Below are 13,851 nucleotides of genomic sequence, written 5' to 3' on the forward strand. Positions count from 1 at the left end.
TCAAAGACAAGACTCAGGCCTGAAGTTGGAAAAACTAAATTCTAGCTCAATAATAATAATAACAACAACAAAATAACAACACCAACAGTTAACAATAATAGGTAATAAATAATAATAACTGTAATAATTATTTTGCTCAGTTTTAGCAAGCACTTAAAAACACCATCCCATAATTTCCTTCTTCATGAAATGAGGGAGCTGACTAGATCATCTTTCTGAAGGCAGCAACCTGTTAGTGACAATTTCTGTTCTGTAACCAGTGTGTAGGATCACTGTGTGGGAGATGATATAGGTAAGAAAGTACTAGAAGGTAGGGCTTGCTCAATTACTCTTCGAATGTTTGTAAGGGATTAAACTCATCTTGGTGCTCCTAAAGAGACCTAGGTGGTGGAGACTATTGGTGGAGGCTTTGGACCCACCAGCTTGGCAGGTGCAGTGGTAGAACAAGAAGGTGAGGACTGACAGCATGGCTGTCCTGTGACTTTCATATGACACCGTGGCATGCACACATGCACTTGCCATCATACACAAGAGGTCAACAACAACAACAAATCAGCAACTTTGAGGTCAGGGCTTGGCTACTGTATGGGACTCTGTGTTTAAAAGATTTCTTTCTTTCTTTCTTTTTTTTTTTTTGATTTTTGAGACAGGGTTTCTCTGTAGTTTTCGGTGCCTGTCCTGGAACTAGCTCTTGTAGACCAGGCTGGCCTCGAACTCACAGAGATCCGCCTGCCTCTGCCTCCCGAGTACTGGGATTAAAGGCGTGCACCACCACCGCCCGGCCTTATATTTTTAATTAAGTGTGGTGTGTGGGAATGTGCATGTGTGTACAGGTGCCTATGGAGGTGGTGATTAGCAGTGGGTGCTGGATTCCCTAGAGCTGGAGGTATAGATAGTTGTGAGTCAATTGATGGGTGCAGGGAAGTCAACGTCCATTCTCTCTGCAAAGCAAGGGCTCCCAACTGCTGAGACCTTGCCTCACCTCAGAGACACCATCTTCCAAAAACCAAACACCCTTTCTTACTATGCAGACACAAGTTATTTAGTTTGCAGATCCAGACTATCTTCTGTTCTACCACCTTTTAGAAAATTTGAGAAAATCTGAAATACTTTAAGGTCTCAGGAGAAGGGGACTCATAATTATTTGCTTAGACATCAAAAGCTGACAACCAGTAAATCAAACTCAAGACTGTCTTTAGGCACATACCACAGAGGCCCGAGTTCTATTGCTGTCTTGCCAGGCATGCTTCCATGACAATTACAGGGCAGCTGTCTATATGGATTTTCTGTAAAAATAAAACACAAAAATATAAAGGATAAATGACAAATGCAAGTGATATAACTGTTATATTAATAACTATGTGCTGAGGACCTACTATGTACCAGGTACTGTGTTAAGAATTTTTTGTGTACTTGAAAATATAATCCTTAAAGCCTTTTGAAGGGAGGCATTGTTAAAAATTTCAACCACAAGAGCAGGATGTTCAGCTTCAGGTGGAAATGTCTGCAGTGTTGAGCAGCGGGGAAAAAATTAATTAAAATGGGTGATGTTGAGAAAAGGAAGATTTTTTGTTCAGAAGTGTGCCCAGCACTACACTGAAAATGGAGGCAAACTTAAGATTGGACCAAATCTCCTTGGTTTGCTTGGGTGGAAGCCAGGTCAGGCCGCTGGATTCTATACACAGATGCGAAGAGCAAAGGTGTTACCTGGGAGAGGACACTGGGTAGAGTACTTGGAGAATCCTAGAGAGTACATCCCTGGGACAAAATGATCTTCACCAGAATTAAGAAGGGAGAAAAGGTAGACTTAATGGCTTGTCTTAAAAAGGCTACTAGTGAGTAATACCACTGCCTTATTTATTATAAAATAAATGTCTCATTACTTTTAATGTGTACCATAATTTGATTCATAAACCAGGATTCAGATCATGAGTAGCTAACAAAATATTTTTGTTGAACAGTTCTGATTTAAGGTAAAGTGGATATGATCATTAAAAATAGCAATTCCAGTTCCATAAATAGTACCACTGCTTTCTCAAAATAGTGTTGCTCTTAATTAGTAATGTTCAACTTCCCACAGAAATGGGGAATGCCACCTCAAAGCCTTCGGAATGGTTTTATACTTAGATTTATATAACTGGGTATATGAATATGGTATATGAATATTGGGGAAACATCTCTTCACTGTGCTCATTGTTCCTTTGTAGTCATTGGTCTGTCACAAGCAATGGTTAAAAATCAGAAAGCAACTGTCTTATTATTTTTTAATATTTTCATTTTATTTTAGTTTTTAAATTTTTATGTGCATTATTATTTTGCCTGCATGTTTATCTGTGTATCTGTGTGGCTGTTAGATCCCCTGGAATTAGAGCTGGAGGCAGCTGTTGGCTGTCATGTGGGTACTGGGGACTGAAACCCAGTCTTATGGAAGACTGGTTATTTATTTATTCATGTTAGTGGTGCTGGGGGTTGATCCAGGACCTCATTCATGTTAGGCAAATGTTCTACTACTGAGCTGCACTGTCGGCCCTCAAAAAGAGTCCTTTTAAAAATTAGAACCTCGTCAGGAGGTGGTGGTGCACGCCTTTAATCCCAGCACTTGGAAGGGAGAAGTAGGTGAAATCTCTGGTCTACAGAGTGAGTTCTAGGAAAGTTAGAGATACACACAGAAGCCCTGTCTTGGAAAAAAAAAATTAGAACCTCTTACCAGGCATAGTGGTGCATATTTTTAGGTCAGACTGCCTGGTCTACATAGTGAGTTCAAGGACAGCTAAATAATGAGGCCTGGTCTTGAAAAATGAAAAACAAACAAACAACAATAATAACAACAACAAAAAACCTCTCTTCAACTAAACTCCCCCAACTCCAGGTTATTCCTAGATTGATCACTGGCTTTTTTGGGACAGCCTGATAAAAATCAATCAGTTCTAGTCTATTTGATATTATCATTTTGCTATACAACAAAATTAAATGTCAGGGCAGGAGAAATAGCTCAGTTGTTCATTGCCTGGCTGGTTTTGATCCCTAGCATAATAAATAAAAGTTAGGCCTGAGGATGTGGTTTAGTTGAAAGACTGTTTTGCTTACTACCTAGCATGCACAAAACCCAAGCTTTGATCCAGAGCACCTCACAAACCAGGCTTGGTAGTATATCCTTGGTAGTATACCTAGGATCTAAGCATCTAGGAGGTAGAGGCAGGACTATCAGAAGTTTAAGGCTAAAGCCAGTGAGATGGTTCAAAGACTAAAGGTGCTTGCCACCTTGGTGACAACTAGTGTTTGATCCCTGGGACCCACATGACTTGGAAAGAACTGACTCCACAGAATGTACTCTGACGTTCTCATGCACACCATGGCAAACTCACACACATAGACAGACAGAAAGTAAATAAAATCAGTTTTAAAAAAAGTTCAAGGTCATCAATGGCTGTGATATGTGAGACACTGTCAAAAAATAAAAACAGTTAAAAAGCTTCTGCAATTGGTGTGACACAGGTGTACGATTAGTTACCCTTCTACAGGAAAGACAGAACACCCAGAAACAAACTCAAGTAGATATGGACTCAGTATAAGAAAAAGAATGTATAGTCTAATAGAGGAGATGTGCCGGGTTAGTCAGTAAAAACCTAACCTCCCTGAAGTACTTAGGAACCAGGAATGCCTTTATAAACAAAAGCCAGAGTATATGTAACTTTACCATCAGGAAACAAACAGACAAACAAAACCTACATTTAAAAAAACAAAGAAAGAAACTGAAGCAAGAAATAAAATTACTGGCAATATATACAGCAAGAGGTAAATTACTTCATTTTTTTTTAATAAAGAGTTCTTAAGAATTCTAGTAAAGGGCTGAAGAGATACCTCAATAGTTAAGAGCATTGGATGCTCTTCCAGAGGATTTAGGTTTGATTTCCAGCACCCACAAAGGCTGTCTGTAACTCCACTTCCAGGAGATCCAATGCCTTCTTCTGTCCTCTGCAGGTACCAGACACATACCAAGATATATATGTAGGCCAAATACCCACATACATTTAAAAAACTCATGTTAAAAAATACCAAGAACTTAAGAGAACAACAATGGGTAAGACAGTTGCTGTCCCAGGAGTGCTTCAACTCTCCAGCAGTAATGTTTGAAAGCAAAGCCTAGCGTGCATGACTAGGATGTGATGGGGGCTCACTCGCCGGAGGCTTATGTGATGCCCAGGCCAGAGGGACTTCAGCTTACCTTCTACCATGTTACCATCCTTCTGAAAGATCCTCTCTTCGCACCACTGGCAGTGGATCAGGTACTGGATTTTCTTGGCAGTCTCGTCTGCTGAAGTAGGCCCCCTTAAGACCCGCACAACTACCAGCACAAAATGTTCCAGAGCCACTGCGAACAGCACTTCTATGCCTTTGTTGCATCGCGCTGCAGCTCTGTCAAAAAAAAAAAAAAAAAGTCACAAGCTATTTTGATGGCTCCTCATTTCCTCTGTATAGCACTGTGCTGACAGAGCTAACCTGACAGCACACTATGGGTGGACTGTGGGAAACTCAATCTTTGGTAACAGTGCTTCCAAAGGATCATTACCACGACTCACACACAGACTGAAATACAGGAAATGAGGGTTGTTAGTCCAGGTCTTCTGTCTCTAGACATTTCCCCTTCAGAATAGCTTGGGACTGCAGTCTCTGCCATTCCACATGGCTCTTCTTTGTAATCATGACCAGTTGTCTGAGTTTAATCTAGTTTTTTCCTAAAAAGCTTCTTACAACCACATGAATTTACTGACTACTGACTGTATGCAGGATTATTTGCTAGCTGCTGACTATGCAGTGAGAGCCCGTCAAAGCCCTTTCCTCTGTGGTTGTGTGGACTCTCTGGATTAGCTCCTACAAGACACACCACTCCCAAGCCTGCTCTTATGAACACTTTGAGTACACAGCATCATGTGCGAACTGTGCATCAGCATCAGGGTTGCTGCTCACTTAACACATGCTGAAGACTGACGAGGACGAAGAACCTGTAATTATGCTGAGGTAAGAATTTGCATGGGAATGCTGTAGAACCTGTGTTCGGGTGGCAAGTGAATAGGCTGATCAACCATTATGATATTCTAAATCACAAATTGCATTATTAAGTTATTCTTACAGGGGGCTGGAAAGATGGCTCAGCAGTTAGGAGTGCTTGCTGCTCTTGCAGAAGACCTGGGTTCATTTCCCAGCACCCACATGGTAGCTCATAAATGCCTATAACTCTAGCTCCAGAGGATCTGATGCCCTTTTCTGACCCTAGCGGGTTCCTGCATACATGTGGCAGACACACCCACACGTACACACACATACACACAAACACAAAAATAAATATTGAAAATATTTTTTGTGGCATAAAATTCTGTACATGGCAGATAATAGTCTTCCTTACAACAGTTCTCAATTCCTGGGACGACACAGAAAGACCTTCCGTTTTACAAGGTCATTTTCAGAATCAAGTTAGAAGCCATCATTTTATTCAGACTATTCGAAGATGAAAAGATCTTTCAAACAGCTTATAAATCTAAAAACAACATTTATTTCTCCTTTTTATGTTGCTACCTCTTCCCTACTCCTGTAAGCACTGAATTAAGACAGGTCTGAAATTAACTTTTACTTTCTTTGTTTCTCTTTTATATTTCAGATATAAACGTCTAAGTTCTAATAAAACACAAGAATAATAGGCCATTAAAATGGCTTAGTGGGTAAGAGTGCTGCTGTTGGCCTGAGAACTGAGGTTGATCCCCAGGCCCACATGGTGGAAGGAGAGAACCGACTATTCCAAGCTGTCCTCTGACCTCCACACATGCACCTATAGAAATACACATGAAATAAATGAATACATGTAAAAAAAAAGAAAGAAAAAGACGACAAAATTAAAACCACTAAAATAAATCAAATTAAAATTACATGTAAGGGATACAGAATTTAAAAATTTATGTATATTTTCAAAAATAAGCATTCATTCATAGTATTATCTCTTTAAAATCATGAGACACACTAAAACATATTAGGAACACTATTGGCAATTTGGTACCTTGCCACTGCAGCTACGACAATTCTGGCTGCTAGTTCCTTGTAATACTCTGTTCGGACAATGTTACATCCATAGTGACGCCGGGCAACATGCTGTGCCTTGGCATATAAGGAACTGATATCTGTAGAAGTCACTGATACTATGCCAAGGTTTCTTACGTTTCTGAATGCAGAGTCTAGGTAGTTCACTGATGTTCCAAAAGGGTCTAGGTGTCTAAAATCAGAAAGAAACAGACATACCTGAGTTTGCATCAGTAAGCCACAGGACACCAATATTATTTCTAATGATGAAAGTCCACAGGTTCAAAAGTAATTTGCAAGCCAGGTGTGATGGCAACACACCTGGAATCCAGCACTGAGAAGGAGGCAGGAGGTCTTCCAGTTTTAAGTCAGCCTAGGCTAATAGGGAGACTGTCTCAAAAAACTGAGGGGAAAAAAAGTACTTTGCCAATCTCTTTTAAATATTTAATTAGGTTTTTTTTTGATTTTTGAGACAGGGTTTCTCTGTAGTTTTTGGTGCCTGTCCTGGAACTAGCTCTTGTAGACCAGGCTAGCCTCAAATTCACAGAGATCCGCCTGCCTCTGCCTCCCGAGTGCTGGGATTAAAGGTGTGCGCCACTACTGCTTGGCCTTTTAATTAGGTTTTAAAAATAAATAAAATAGACAGTGACATGCCAAACACACGGGAACAAATTAGCCTAAGAGAAAATGTTCATTCCCAGGAAGTCTGAAATTTTTCTTATTGGGAATCTCAGGCCAAGGCCAAAAACTGTATTAAAATAAACCACTACAAGTTTCTTTAATTTGAAAGCACCCACCTTCAGTAGACCTGTTTAATCTATTTGACAAATGTTCTTCACTTACATAAAATCAAAAGATCTCAGGTGCATCAGTACATTGGCATCCATCCTGGTCACCTGGATATCACCAAGAGTGTCATCTTCCTCAAGGGCATCACCCTCTTCTTTCTCCTCACTGTCTACCACCACTTTCAATTTGTTTAAGTGGCAGTTTTTTTGAATCAAAGTCACAGAGTTTTCATTCAAGTCATTAATTGTAACTTTGACTGCATTTCCAAGGTGTTTTGCCCATTGCAATCCCATTATTCCTTGGGAGAAAATAGGGGAGAAGACAATAATTAAATATATCAAGTTGCAACAACTAATAACTGAAGTGGTAGGCATTTTATAAGTAATGTGCACACACACACACACACACACACACACACACACACACGCGCGCGCGCGCTCCAAATCGTCATGTCTATGAATCCCAGAATACAGTATGCTAACAGGGTGATACCCTGCTGAAAAAGAAGATGGCAAGGTGAAAGTCCTGCTGCTCAAATTTACCCTCAAGCACCATAAAAATAACAAAGACAATGTACTTTGACTGTAGCCTGGGCTGGTCTTCAAATATTTTATTTTTTAGGCAGGGTCAGTAGTTCTTGAACTCACAGACATCCCACCTGCCTCTAACTTTCCAAATGTCGAAATCAAAGTTGTGTGCCACAATTCCCGGCTGGCTGTGAAACATTAATCCTCTTATTTCTGCTTCCTTGTGTACAGGGACTATAGGCATGCACTAATATGCTCATCTCCCTTAAACCTGAAAAATAACTTCCAGGCCAATGAGATAGCTCAGGAGGCAAAAGTGTTCTCTGAGCAGCTAGATGATGATTCTGAGGCCCAGAACCTATGGAAGAAGGAAAGAACAGACTCCCCAAAGTCGCCTACCCACCTTCCCTGCCACATGCATGCCTTCATTCTCACACATGCATAATTACAAAATGAAATAAAGAAGAAATAATCTTTCTAGGCCAAAATTTCCAAACAGCACACAGGCGCACCATTGTGCAGTAAAAGGAACAACTTTGTATATGCAGTAAGAACTCAATTGGGTAGCTCATTCTCACAGGCTTTCCGTAGCTACTAAAAAGGGCATAAAGAACATTTTCTTCCTTTTTTATTTATATTTTTTATTCATTTAAATGTGGTACATTTACACAATGGAGTTACTCAGCTGTAAAAAACTGACATGAAATTTGCAGGCAAATGGATGAAAGTAGAAAAATCATCCAGAGTGAGGTAACCCAGACACAGAAAGACAAGCATAGTATATACTCACATAAATGGATACTAGATGTAGAGCAAACTATAGCCCACAACCAGACTACAGTCCACAACCTCAGAAAAGCTAGGTAAAAAGGAAGACCCTAAGAGGGATGCATGGATTTCCCCAAGAGGGGAAATAGATGAGATCTCCCGGGTAGGCTGGGAGCAAGGGGAGGAAGTAGAGGGGAGGGAGTGGGGGATGAGAACTAAAGACCATTTTCTAACTGGAAATAGTGACATAAACCCAACTGACAGGCATCTCTAACACACCATCTGAAATACTGACACCTTCTACACACTTCTACTGTACAAATGGAAATAAAATCTTATCTACTGTTATAGACTTTATGTAATTTTTTTCAGACTCTCACATTAAACTTGTGGGATAAATTCTAAGACTATCATTTTAGGGGAACAGACATGTAAAGAAACTGCCACAGAGCTACCAACAATTTACAAATATATTAAAAAGAACAGAATAGTAGTGACTGCTCTGCCAGAGCTGCTTTTAATGATGCTGGTCCAGGATATCTGACTTTCAGAAGATGGGTTGAGAAGCCAATAAAAAGAAAATGGTGCCAGGTCCAGCAGTTTATAAAAATGTTGAATATACCTTTTGTAGGCATCAACTTTAATAATTTCAGATTTTAAAAGGTAAAGAACAGAATATGTAAGGAAGAACATGGCAATAAGTTTGGGGAAAAGTTCATGAGGGTGACAGAAATGATGGTGGAGCACTTTCTAGACTTCAGGTAATCAAGACGCTGCTGTTAACTGCAGCATCAGCATTTGGAGCTCAGAGAAACGGCTGCTGTGTGACACAGGGGAAAATGACTGTGAACACGGAGACTATTGCAATAGACTCGAGAGAGGACAGGAGTGTGAGTTACATTATAAAAGATAACTCAAGCTGGGAATGGTGGCATACACCTTTAATCCTAGCACTTGGGAGACAGAGGAAGACAGATGTCTGTGAGTTCAAGATTAACCTGGTGTACATAGAGTTGTGTGTAGATACACAGAGAAAACCAAAATCAGAACAAAACTGGTGACTGATTTGATCCCGAAAGAGTAAAAAAACTGAGTTGGGAAGAGAGCTCAGTCAGTCAAATGTTTGCATACAAACATTAGGATGTGAGGTTTAATCCTCAATATTCATGTGAAAATCCAACAAGTAAGGATCTGCAATCCAATCTCTGAGAGGTGGAGATAGGGTTTCTAGGGGCTTGCTACTCAAGCCAGTCTACTCAACTCAGTGAGCTCCATCCAAGTTCAGTGAGACCCAGACTCAAAAGACAAGGTAGAGAGCAAGACAAGACAAGGTAGAGAGGAAGAGAGCCAGTGTTGACCTCTGACCTCTGCACACATGCACCCACATGTACACACACACACACACACACACACACACACACACACACACATATATATATATATATATACCAGACATAGAAAAAAATAATTGAAAGTTCACATTTCAATGGCTCATCTTAGAAGGATTACCTCATTACTGTTACCATTTTAAATATCTTACTAAAGAATGGTTATAGTACTAATAATACAACGGAGATGAAACCTAATGCTTCTATAGCATTTCCTTAGTAAGTACTGTTCCAATGACTTTATCTGTGTTGAGATTTAAATCTTTAATACTTGTATGGATATTATCCCCTGTACCCTTTTATACATGAAAAAAAAATCAAAACACAATTTCCTGGGGGCATCAGACCAGCATGTGATGAAGCCAAGACTTGAACCCAGGGACTTTGGCCCCAGAGTTCATGCTTTTAAATGCTTTCATTTTCAGTATACACTTGACCAAGAGTGGAATTCGGCTAATCTTTATGAAGACATGTGACGAGCACGAATGGCCTTTCAGAAATTGCTGTTTCTATTTTCTTTTCTCTATTGCTAAAAGTCTTTTGAGAAAAAATGGTTTTGGTTTCAATGCGGGCTGGCATTGTACATGAAGGCTAGACTCCTACACTGGACACAGCAGTAAGAGGAGCACTTCAAGGACAGCCTGGGCTAAACAGTTGATTCTAGACCAGCTTGAGTTACAGAGAGAGTCAGTCTTAGAAAGCCAAAATTAGAACAAAACCGAGACTTGGCAACGATCATCCAAACCCACAGGAAGGCTGGCGAAGAGGCTCAGCAGGTGAAAGTCAAACTACCTGAGTTTGGTTCCCAAATCTAGGTGGAACGAGAGAAGCAACTCTTCAAAGTTGTCTTTTGACCCCCCCCCCCACATACATACACATCCACACATGCTCTCTCACAATAACATATATACATACACATCCACACATGCTCTCTCACAATAACATACATACATACACATCCACACATGCTCTCTCACAATAACATACATACATACACATCCACACATGCTCTCTCACAATAACATACATACATACACATCCACACATGCTCTCTCACAATAACAAAAAATAAGTGAAAAACACAAAAAGGAGTTATTAGCTATTAGCTGACTACAGTGAACAAATGTCCTTCAATATTGTTTTTTGGCTAGGAGTGGTGGCACACACCTTGAGTCCCAGCACTTGAGGGGCAGAGGCAGGAGGATCTCTATGAGTTCAAGAGCTAGTTTTGTCTTCTTCACTCTGTTTCAGAAAAACAATTGTTTTTCTTCTTGTCAGACATGGTAGTATATACCTACTACTTGGGAGGAGATCAAGGTCATATTCAGTCATTCGGCCAGTTTAAGGCTAGTCTGAGCCACTTGAGAAGCAGAGCAATTTGGAAAAGTACAGGTTGTAGGAGTATGTTACGTAAGCCACAGTGAGACAGTACAAATCTAGGTGCAGAAAGTTCATGTCAAAAACCTGATTCTTAATAAACATTCTCTCTCTCTCTCTCTCTCTCTCTCTCTCGCTCTCGCTCTCATTCACTCAAAATGAAAGGAGACCATATAAGAGACTTAGCTGGGCATGATGGTGCATGCCTTTAATTCTGGGCAGAGACAGGTGAAATTAAGAATCTCTTGGGTTTGAGGCCAGCCTCGGGTACAAAGTGAGTTCCAGGTCGGCCAAGGCTACATAGTAAGACTCTGTGTCTAAAGAACACAACAACAAAAGAGACATAGACTTGAGTCAAGGTAATATAGACTCTTTGGATTTTGATTTGAATTTTTAGAAATGTTTAGTTGTCTGAATTAGTCTTCATTTTCTAGGCATGATAATGCTATTATAGCTTCATTTTAAAAGAGTTCCCTGAGTATGGAGGATAGATAGTCCTGCTATCTCAGCACGGGAAGCTGCAGAGAATCAGGAGTTCATGGAGTCGAAGGTCAGCCACACATGGATCCCTTGCTTGTTTTCTTTTTTCTTTTACTAGTCCTACTTAAGTATTTACATAAAATATGTCCAGAATTTGTTTTAAATTAACAAGAATAAAGAGACTAATGTGTGAAATCTGAACTTGTGGAGATACTGATAGAATAAGACAGAACATGAGTGAATTATATTTGAAGTGACACATGGGAATTAGATAATTACACTGCTTATTTTTATGTAGAATCTTTTTTTAAAAATTCCATAAAAAATAGAAAATCTTGCCTTAGATCTTAAACTTTACGTGAAAATTTGATTTTCTTTCTTTCTTTCTTTCTTTCTTTCTTTCTTTCTTTTTTTTTTTCTTTCTTTCTTTCTTTCTTTCTTTTTTATTGATTCAAAGTTTCACTAGGTAGCTCTGGCAATCCTGGAACTCACTATGTAGACCAAGCTGGCCTTGAATTCACAGGGATTCACCTGCCTCTGTTTCCCACGTGCTGGGATTAAAGCTGAGCAGCACCACCACGTGCAGCTCATGAAGACATTATATAGGGGCTGGGGAGATAGATTTAACTTAAAAGCAATGGCCGCTTTCCAGAGACCTAGCACCCACATTATAGCTTGCATCCATCTCGAATGCCACTTCCTGGGTATCTGATGCCCTTTTCTGGCCTCTAAAAGTACTGCATGGATTTGATAAACATCACACAGGCAAAATAAATTTGAAAAATTAAGTTTTTTTTCTTACCAGTGGCTCCAAAAGCATCTAAACACTCCAAAGGTTTTCGTTCCTTAGCCAAAGCAGCCAACGTACAGAATATTAACTGACTAGAAAGAAAGAATAATCTGAAGTAACTTTGCTGTATTACGGTTTCAACTTTGCAGAATAAATAACATATCTATCTACCTTATATACACTCTCAAATTAACAGTTCAAGACCTATAAGTTTTGTGAGGTTAAACTATGAATCTAACTGAATTATATTTAACAAGCATCCATTTATTTAATAAATAAGACTTTCCACCAGTCTGTACAAGTTTAATTACATAAAGTTAGGCCTATTTTATTCTTTGAAAAATTGGGTTGGTAGAAAATCAAAATATTTTGAGAAAAATGCTAAATAGATGATTTTAATCTTAATATATATCAACAGAGAGATTGAAAGAGGTTCATCTGAAAAGTCTATTGCTCTATTTTCAATCAATCTTACCGATTTAGTTTCATTTTTGGATTAAAATATGAATCTGTTTTCTGAGGTATAGAGTAGTTAGGAAAAACTTGTATATCTGTATCTGTCTCCTTCAAAATTTCATTAGATGATTTGGCAGTAGAAGCTAAAATAGAAGAAAAAAACTGTTACTACAGGATAATTGAAAATAATGCTAAATATCTAACAGAATACATTTTAAAAAGTAGCTTTATATCATTTTGTGCTAAAGCAAATAGTTCAGTAGGCATAAGAAAAAAAAGAAAGTCACAGAACGAATTTATTCAATTGTCTGTGGAAAGAGTCGTGCCTTGGCAGGCATTTGGTGAATGCGAGTACGTTCATCCACTTAAAATTCTGTGTATCCTATCATCATATCAGTATTATAAAACCCAAGAATATCTTCAGATAGTAAAAATCCTAGAGTATTTTTATGATTCATTACGCTACATTATGCACTCACAGGCTGGCTATAGAGGGTACTTTCCATTCGTGGGCGGAGTAAGAATCTTAGTATTTTCTGAACCTCTGAACTTCAGAACACTGGGGAGTCAGTGTTCCCCTACCATCTTATGGATTCAGGGGTAGAACTTGCTTACCAGGCATGCATAGAAGACTTCTACCCATTAAGCAATCTCGTGGGTCTCACTTTCCCACAATTATAATTTTAAACTAAACTGCATTCAAATGGCTATTAAGTAATGATAGGAACATTTTATATTTAGTATACATTATAATCCTTCAGCTACAAACTCAAATGGAATACTGTTATGAAAACAGATGCACATATATTTAAAATATTCAAGAGGTAAGACAAATGTAATATTTGCAAAAATAATTATATTCTTTATCTGTCCTTTTTTGGTCAATATTATATTAAGGACATTAAATGACATCCATATTTCCCCTTCTATAACATCAAGAAAAGTAACCTTTTCTAATGTTTACTCACTGAAGAGGCATGTCTGGTATCTCACAATATCAGCTTTTGCTAACCTAACCCTTGAGATTTTATATTATTCACAATAAAGGACTTTTCCACTAGGCATCCTGTTCCCAGGATTTCCACAATAAGCAAAACAGTTACTGATAGAAAAGTCCTATGACTATAATTCTATAATTTTTCATAATAGATAATTATAAACTCTTTCATTAAGCTATTTAGTTTGGCTGGGCATGGTGATGCATGCC

The 13,851-nt window shown here is 38.9% G+C and overlaps 1 protein-coding gene across 7 annotated transcripts in view; it reads right to left on the reverse strand.

The window, feature by feature from the left end:
• Trmt1l (tRNA methyltransferase 1L) overlaps positions 1-13,851 on the reverse strand; it is a 31,850-nt gene that overhangs the window by 5,473 nt on the left and 12,526 nt on the right. For all 7 annotated transcript variants that reach the window (XM_048431053.3, XM_048431052.2, XM_048431047.3 and 4 more), the window contains 6 exons: positions 12,664-12,787; positions 12,201-12,280; positions 6,913-7,156; positions 6,050-6,262; positions 4,226-4,416; positions 1,208-1,286 (listed from right to left, as the gene is read on the reverse strand). In XM_048431053.3, coding sequence (XP_048287010.1) covers positions 1,208-1,286; positions 4,226-4,416; positions 6,050-6,262; positions 6,913-7,156; positions 12,201-12,280; positions 12,664-12,787 — 931 coding nt within the window. The remainder of the gene's footprint in view (positions 1-1,207; positions 1,287-4,225; positions 4,417-6,049; positions 6,263-6,912; positions 7,157-12,200; positions 12,281-12,663; positions 12,788-13,851) is intronic.

The sequence above is a fragment of the Myodes glareolus genome, chromosome 5, assembly GCF_982192425.1.
Source record: "Myodes glareolus chromosome 5, mMyoGla1.1, whole genome shotgun sequence".
NCBI lineage: Eukaryota > Metazoa > Chordata > Mammalia > Rodentia > Cricetidae > Myodes > Myodes glareolus.